Below are 8,661 nucleotides of genomic sequence, written 5' to 3' on the forward strand. Positions count from 1 at the left end.
ATTAGTCTAAATTGAAATAAATTGAAATTTTAAAACAAAACTCCTGCTCCTTCACCATTAAACAGCATTTCCTGTGTATTGAGACATTTTTTTAGGTTTTCATGTTTCAGGATTCAGCTGGATTCTGCTCAAGAAATCAGCAGCAACAAATTTTTTATTCAAGCTATTAATCAAGTATTTCACAGAAGGCTCGTTTGCTTTCCCGACTAGCACGCCACATGTTCACCCCAAAAGTATAAATCCACCACTAGAGCGGGATAATAGAAATACATACGGATAGAAGAAAGAACAATTTACACGTTTCACCCTGATTAGGAAAGTATGATTTACAAAAACATACCATACATATATTGGAAATACATATATGCGCTAAAATCAAACAAATTGGCGAAGTTGTTGAAAACACGCACATAGTAATGAGTTAAATATTTTCTATCAAACTGCGTGAGGCGTTTTGATAAGACTAGAGGTAAACTGGATCGAAGGATGCGAAATGGAGCAAATAAGCTCAAGTCGGCTAAGATCGTCAATTCCGTGAAACAGGATTTAGTAAATGAATGTGGATTGCGCATATCGCACCACGAGTTGAACATGGAGCGAGTTGGGGGTCTAGGCTCAAGACTGTCGAAACGGTCGTTAACACGTTTTTGGTGATGTTTCCTAGCAGGACACGGCGTTTTTGTTTACAAATTAACTGTCTATCATTTTTGGAAATATAAATTTGAAACTGTTATTTCTCCTCGGAGATGCCACTATTTTCAAAAAAAAACTTCGACAAATATGCAAATTAGACATTTATGAAACTAATTATATAGTTGGTTTTCGCAAATCCTTAGTCAATCAATTTATAAAAGTTTATTTTTGAGCTGCCTTTTTTCGAAAAACCGTACGTTTTGTTCCTATTGCTATCTCTTATGTCGCACCGTTCGATCGTCTGTTGTGCAAACATATATTTGTCTCACTCGCATAACAAACAATAGAAACAACTATACAATTAGTTTCATAAAAGTCCTATCTTAATATTTTTTTAAGGTTGTAAGTTAAAAAAGGGAGAAATAACAGTTTGAAAATGGCGAGTACTCTCTATCAAAAATGATTAACATGGCCCCCAAGAAAATTCACTGTCACAAAAATGATAGACTTGGCACACAGCGTGTTAAATTTATTTTTGAAAAATAACGTACGAAAATTATTTCTTTGTAGACATAATTAATAGAAAAAAATCTTTGTTTATAAAATCAAACAAAAAAAACTACTTCATGAAAGCAGTCATCGACCATTGTGCTAACGAAACGTCAAAACTGCCATTCGTTTTGACACATTGCTGTTGTTATTTCGCGCCTTTTTGTGGGCATCAATGTTGGTCCGCCAAATTACAGGAATCTACGCGTATTTGTCTTCACATCTTGGCCGCGCACGCACGTACGTGTGGAGTTTTCTCAAAACTAGTTTGTTTCGCCCCATTTAAAGTGAGTATTTTCAATGATAATTTATTTGGTGCTTATGTTTAAGTTTGTTTAGTGCTAAAATAAGGTCTGGTTTTGTTTTTGTAGCATCATCATGTTTGAAGCACGACTGGACGCCAGCAGCGTCCTGAAGAAGGTCCTGGACGCTATCAAGGATCTTCTAAATGAAGCCACATTCGATTGCAGTGATTCGGGCATTCAATTGCAAGCGATGGATAACTCCCACGTTTCCCTTGTGTCGCTATCGCTACGCTCCGACGGATTCGACAAATACCGGTGTGATCGAAACTTGTCGATGGGAATGAACTTGGCTAACATGGCCAAGATCATGAAGTGTGCAAACAACGATGATACCCTAACTATGAAAGCGCAGGATAATGCTGACACCGTTACTTTCATGTTCGAATCGCAGAACCAAGAGAAGGTATCTGATTATGAAATGAAACTGATGAATCTAGACCAGGAGCACTTGGGCATCCCGGAAACGGACTATGCATGCGTGGTACGAATGCCTGCAATGGAGTTTGCTCGCATCTGTCGTGATCTGTCCCAGTTCGGCGAGTCCGTAGTCATTTCGTGCACCAAAGAAGGTAAGAGCCAACACGATTCAATAAGCAATACCGCGGATGTATAATATAAATATTCTCATGTTTCGTGGCAGGTGTTAAATTCTCCGCTTCTGGTGATGCTGGGTCGGCCAACATCAAGCTCGCACAAACTGCAACCGTAGATAAAGAGGAAGAATCAGTCATCATCGAAATGCAAGAACCAGTAACACTTACCTTCGCTTGCCGCTATTTGAACTCCTTTACAAAAGCAACGCCGCTGTGTAACCAAGTGCAGCTGTCCATGTCGGCTGATGTGCCGCTGGTTGTTGAATACCGAATTCCAGACTTGGGCCACATCCGCTACTATCTCGCACCTAAGATTGAAGACGATGAGAATTAAGTTAAATAAAAATACAAGAAAGACCATCTTTTATGTACCTTCTTAATTAATCTTTCTTTTTTTATTTGGCTCTATAAATTTTGTTGATCTTAGCTCCTCGGTCAATCTTATCGTTCGTAGAGAATGGAGCCCAATTCAGATGTGTAATTGAGTTGTATCATCGATTAGTAATCCTTGTATTATTTTCATGGATTTACAGGAAGAAAAACTAAAAATGTTTTAAGGAAAGTAAGAATTGTCTGAGCATACCCCATTATAACTGTTGTTGTCCAATCAAACAAACGGTAAATAAGAGAAATGGAAGATTCAACCCAACTGAGATTTTGTAGCCAACTTTAAGAAGAAAGGTATGCGCTACGGCTAAGAATCAATATTTCACCGTAACTGGCCGAGGCTACCAAACCAAATAAAAAGGGTCAAAACGAAATAAGATACAGGGCAACTGTTTATTGATTGTTTGATAAATGTGAGTAAAGTAATTACAAACGCATGCTGATTGTATTTGATTTGATATCAAGCAATAAATTTTATTAATTTCCATCTACGTGTCATCTATTTGTACTACATCAACATATCAGCGTAATGGCATCATTGTAATGTTTATTGTTCATGTGGTATAAAAAAAGCAAAATGAAACACACGCCCTTACTTACAATAAAACTGAAGTTGAGCTTAATAATTACGTGAGATAATAAATGTATGCACCGATGGATCGGCACAATCTCGTAACACTACTAACTTTCAACAATGTAATTAGGATGAACTACCAGCAGCACATCTTCGTCCCCGGATGGTCCTTTCTCGTCGAGTCCAGCCTTCTTCAGAGGTATGATGACTTGATCCTGCCAAAACAATAACCCATCAGTCGTTAAAACTATATCCAAGCGCTACAACAATTGATGAATAAAGCTTGCTACTTACATGATAGATCAGTCGATCGATCACCTTTTCGATTAGAATCTTTCGCTCCGTCAATTCCTCCATTGATTCCAATTGATCCTCAACCTGGCCGAGGTACCAGTTGATTAGTTGCGTCTTGCTGATTCCTTCCTGTTCAACCTCCTCTGATTCCATACGACTCTCTTCGTTACGCATATGAATGACCAGCATGTTGGACAGATTTTTGTACTCTTCAAAGGAAAGTGTGAGCTTCTTCTTAGTGGCAGCCGTCGATTCGTGGCCGTTTTCATCAGTTCCATTCGTTGCTGGTGTATCTTCGGGTGTGTCCTCTGCAGTATCCATAATGTTTTCACTTTCCTCTCCTTCCTCGTCGTCCAAATGAATGTCCGGCTGTTCCACTCGGATGATTGACTTGTTCAGCAATCGGTAAGCTTCCTTCACGTGCTGCTCAGTTACCTCCTCGCTGCATTCCATTTTGGCCATCGCTTCACTCAGACGAATCATACTTTCAAGCTGGCGCACAGTAATGCGCCAAGTGCTCTTACCCGTCGTACCTGTGTCACGCTGACGCAAATGTCCATAGTTCTCTACCAGCAGCTCCATAGCTTCAGGTTTGATAACCGGTTTAAACTGGCGTGCAAACATTATGTACCGCAACACATCCTCACGCGAATAGGCCTGTTCAACACGATTTTCAATGTGGGAGTGCAGGTCGACAATCTTTCTGGCGATCGCATAATCAACCACCTCATTGCACTCGTCCACCAGAATGAAAAACAGATCGAAACGCGACATAATTGGAGCCGTCAGCTGAATGTTCTGCTGCAGTGATTTCGACCGATCATACCTACCCCCGATAGGATTGGCAGCGGCCAAGATCGAAGTACGAGCATTCAGTGTAGCTCGCACGCCCGCTTTCGCAATGGAAATCGTTTGCTGTTCCATGGCCTCGTGAATCGCAACCTGATCGTGCGGGTCCATCTTGTCGAACTCGTCGATGCAACAAATGCCATTGTCCGCCAGCATAAGTGCTCCGGCTTCGATGACAAAGTCGAAACTTTCTTCATCTCTTACTACGGCCGCCGTCAGACCGGCTGCAGACGACGCTTTTCCCGATGTGTACACCGCACGGGGAGAAAAGTCCGACACCTGTTTCAGGAACTGAGATTTGGCTGTGCTAGGATCGCCTACAATACACACGTTAAGATCACCACGGAGAGTAGTTTCTGCAATATACAATCAACCCCAACCCAGTGGTTAGCTTATTTGTGAAAAAAATTATAAATGTTTTCAATAGCTTACTCTCTTGCGTAGTTTTGGCAACACCTCCGAACAGCATCAACAGAATTCCTCGCTTTACTTCGTCGTTGCCGTAGATCGATGGGAAGAGACTGTTGATTAGGTGCGAATACAGCCTAGGGTCGCGCGACATTTCGTACACTTTGTTCCATTCCGCGTCTGTCATGTGCTTCTTCATGTCTTCCGATGTTACTTCACTCATCGGCAAGTCGGTACCGCCGAAACGAGACGAAGTCACCTGCACCGAGCAGGCCAGAAAAGCCATTTTGTAATTCAAGTCGCGCATACCCAGAGCCTTCAATCCTCGCACGCCTTCTGCCGCATTATCACCCTGCTTATGGCGTGATCCGATTTCAGCCTTTGCTCCTGGCAGTTGCAGTGCTCCCACATCCGGTATTACGATAAGCGTTCCGGTGAAATCATATCGGTCTCCTGCTTGCACCGTTTCTACCATTTCTGCTCGCAAAATCACCTCTACCGAGCGTGGAATACATCCGCGAGGCAGTTCGGCTTGCGTCTCCTGAATGCGCACCTTTTGAAAGTCAATGAACAGCGATTTGTCCACTTCCAGCATGAAACGACGACGGTTTGCACATACTGGATTGCGGCAAATAGTTGGATTCGTGAACTTAAACTGCTGTTCGACGTCACGGATTTCTGTCTGACAGTCCAGGCAGACGAACGTTCCCAACACCAGCTCGGGATGCACCGGGTGCGTGCGTACCACCTGACCGGAAATGCGAATCAACGTTCCAATCTTGGAAGTGCTGAGTTCACGAACCTTATGGCGCGTCGGTACATCCACAAACGATACGTAGCATTCTTTCGGTTTTTTCAAGCTCGTCCGATCCCGCACAAAATTTGACACCGATTGGCAGAGATAGGGAAAGATGCGATAGTACTCCTCAATGATCGCGGTAGCCAATGTTTGGTTGTAATTTTCTACATCTTCAAAACTGACCTCCAGCGTAGACCGGTCCGGGTTGACCAAATCTAACACCGTTTTCAGATACTTGATCTCACCGTCCTCTTTGAACCTGTGGAGCAATGTAAGTTGCTTATGAACACACAGTGCAATCAATAGCGGCTGCTGCCGTACTCACTCTTCGAGAAAATCCAGGAATAATTTCTGGCATCGTACTCCCACTTCATCTCGTACACGAAGCTGTCCAACATGCGCATCTGCTACGTCCATGATAATTTAACGAATGGCTAGTTATGTTAAATTAAATGCAAGTTTATATTTAATGGGAGACAATGTTCCTTTCACGAACCACAAACAACCAACAAGCAACAAGCGCGCGCCAATTTCTTATGACGTTCGCGATCCACAGCGCCACCTGGTGTCTATTTTACCATAACGTTAAAAAACTGGACATTTTATTTGACATGGTTTGAATTTGAATTTCAAACAGTCCAGTATTCCAGGGGTAGTAACTTTCTTCACTCATCCTTCATCCATTTTTCAATAATAAATACCAAGTGTTTTGGTATACGTTTGTTTATTTTTGAATGAATGCAATTAGTAAAACGCACATTACGTTCATGCTCACTTTATTTTAAAATAAATGATGTATGTAATTATACATTCTCAGAGTAACGAACTACCGACACATTTATGCCGGATCTGTCACGTAAACGGGTAGCTAATTATTGTTAACTTAATCTATTCGGCTATAAAACAGATCATATTGTCTGAAGAAAAGTACTACAAAAATGCCACGAAATCACTAGGATTTTAGCCAATTTAAATACAGTAAAATCGATGTCTTACTTAAAGCTTATATGAATACAAAACAGAGAATATTTTAAATTGGCCGAAAATGTTCATTGGATTATACGCAATGGCGCATTTAAAGTTCTGGAAGTCCTAAGCGGGAAAGAAAACGAGGTTCTCCAAAATGCTTGCATTAAGAAAATAATTCTGATTTGATACACTTGCAGCCCCCGCGGTCGGTTAGCCGCTTACCGGTAAACCCGCTACTAATTATAGGGATACCATAACTATAACTAGAATAATTAGAGTACTAAAACGCATTAAAACATGATAAAGCTATTTGAAACAATTACAGAATAGTTAAATTTTATAGAATTACACAAACTACTGCATGTGCAGTCTAATTTTCTACCTTACATGTGCAGTTAAACATAGAATGATCTGTAGGTAAGCAAAAAACTCAAACTTAATCTTATTCTCGGCATTTGTGATTTTAAGAAACGTGAAAGTAATATTCTCCTAGCTAAACAGGGTTTTGAATTAATGTTTTGTTTTATTTCAGATAACAGCGCACTAACACTTATTTTGAATTGTTTGGCTTTGAAAAGCCAGCAAGTCTCATGTCTTCTTCTTCTTTTGTGGCCTGCTCACGGTCGAGCACGTCGTGTAGACATGGCCTGGTCTCCAATCCGTTTCCAGGAAACTCGGTCCAGGGCAGCAGTCTTCCATCCACGGCTGCATCCGATCTCCTACAGGTTTGACTCCACTTGATCCAGCCAACGAGCTCTCTGTGCTCCTCTCCGCCTCGTGCCGAACGGATCGCTGACGAGCACCTTCCTGGAGGGGCATGAGTCCGGCATCCTCATCACGTGCCCCAGCCATCGTATCCTTCCAGCTTTGACCACTGTCAGGATATCTGCGCCGCCAAACAGCTCAGCTAGCTCGCGGTTCATTCTCCTCTAGTCCTTAGCACCCGCCGTTCGAAAATAGCGAGTGCATTGGCATCCTCCGTTAGCAGAGTCCAGGACTCGTACCCGTAGAGGACTACCGGACGTATCAGTGTGCGATATATCGTACATTTCGTGTGTTGATGGAGCCTTCTGGTAAGTCTCATGTAAAGGATTATTTATTATTAGAAATAAAAACACACAATTCTCCAAATTTCAACAACTCAAATGGAGAGGTAAAAACAGCAAATAATATTCATATATTATTTTTAAATGGTATATTTGACTAACTAACAAAAACGGGAATTTATATGAACGATTTAAAAAACTTTTTAGCAACAAATCCCTACAAATGGATTAGATTATCGATATAACATTTTTAAAGGCTAATCCATTTCTTATCAAAAAATTTATACATATTACTGTTCAAATATTTAAAAAATATCAACAAGTAACATTTCGTTGCCATGTAAAATCGAAATTAAAAAAAGTATCATCAGTACTCTAAAAAATTATAATTTCTGGTAGCACTAAAAAGGGTACGCATTATACCTTAATTTCAGTTTCGGAAATAAAAACCTTTGTCTGTTTTTTTTTTAAATTATTTTGTTAACTTTTTTAAATTAGAATTACTGTCGATTATTATTAAATAGCCCTTGTAAACTAACGTGGTGATGGTAAATTATTATATTTTTCATGGTAACGCCGGCCATTTATTTAATTTTTCAATTAATTTAAATTATTAAAAGAATTTATTCCTTTTTTCATCAAAAAGATAAAAAAGTTTCAAATAACTTAACACCCAATATTCCCGAATGCTGTTACAAAGAATAAATTTGATGCTAAAAGTCATAATTTGTTGACATTTTTAATTTTTATAGCTTTAAATATGTTCTATTGTGTATGAATAGCTACCACCGAGTCGATATGCTGTACTAGGATCGATGTATGACAAATCTAAATGGCTAATCGCTTATCAAGTTCACGAAGTCACAACATTCGTCACAAAAACGACGAATCGATCAGCTGATATATAAGCCATCCGTATTAAATGTCATTTTAATGAGCTTTGCATGTTTATAATGAAATATTGACCATTGGCTTTCGCTTCACAAGTCACCGCATTACATTGTGCCGAGAGGAATTCAAAGTGTTGTAAAACAATATCGAATACTACGTCAGTTTTCAAGTGGGATATAAGAATCAATAGAAACATATATTCAAAAGTATAATGAAGCCGGAGATGATTTCCCAAAAAATTAGCGTTGTGTGTTTGGAACACATTACAAAATGCTGAAATAAAGATTAACAATGTTTGCATCTGCATAAAACTGTACATAGCAGGGATGTCGGACGTTGTACGAAAGGGTAACTAGTTTTAATT

The 8,661-nt window shown here is 40.0% G+C and overlaps 2 protein-coding genes across 2 annotated transcripts; one reads left to right on the plus strand and one right to left on the minus strand.

Annotated features, from left to right (window-relative positions):
- Nucleotides 1–1,311: 1,311 nt before the first annotated feature.
- LOC125766191 (proliferating cell nuclear antigen) lies at nucleotides 1,312–2,465 on the plus strand. The gene is made up of 3 exons (XM_049431914.1): nucleotides 1,312–1,469; nucleotides 1,554–2,056; nucleotides 2,128–2,465. The coding sequence occupies exons 2-3, from the start codon at nucleotides 1,561–1,563 to the stop codon at nucleotides 2,412–2,414; spliced, it is 783 nt and encodes a 260-aa protein (XP_049287871.1). The 5' UTR covers nucleotides 1,312–1,469; nucleotides 1,554–1,560; the 3' UTR covers nucleotides 2,415–2,465.
- Nucleotides 2,466–2,994: 529 nt separating this feature from the next.
- Nucleotides 2,995–5,957, minus strand: LOC125766190 (DNA replication licensing factor Mcm6). The gene is made up of 4 exons (XM_049431913.1): nucleotides 5,717–5,957; nucleotides 4,617–5,650; nucleotides 3,336–4,540; nucleotides 2,995–3,256 (listed from the first exon to the last, which is right to left on the minus strand). The coding sequence occupies exons 1-4, from the start codon at nucleotides 5,806–5,808 to the stop codon at nucleotides 3,149–3,151; spliced, it is 2,439 nt and encodes an 812-aa protein (XP_049287870.1). The 5' UTR covers nucleotides 5,809–5,957; the 3' UTR covers nucleotides 2,995–3,148.
- Between the last annotated feature and the right edge of the window lie 2,704 nt (nucleotides 5,958–8,661).

This window comes from Anopheles funestus, chromosome 2RL, assembly GCF_943734845.2.
Source record: "Anopheles funestus chromosome 2RL, idAnoFuneDA-416_04, whole genome shotgun sequence".
Taxonomy (NCBI): Eukaryota; Metazoa; Arthropoda; class Insecta; order Diptera; family Culicidae; genus Anopheles; species Anopheles funestus.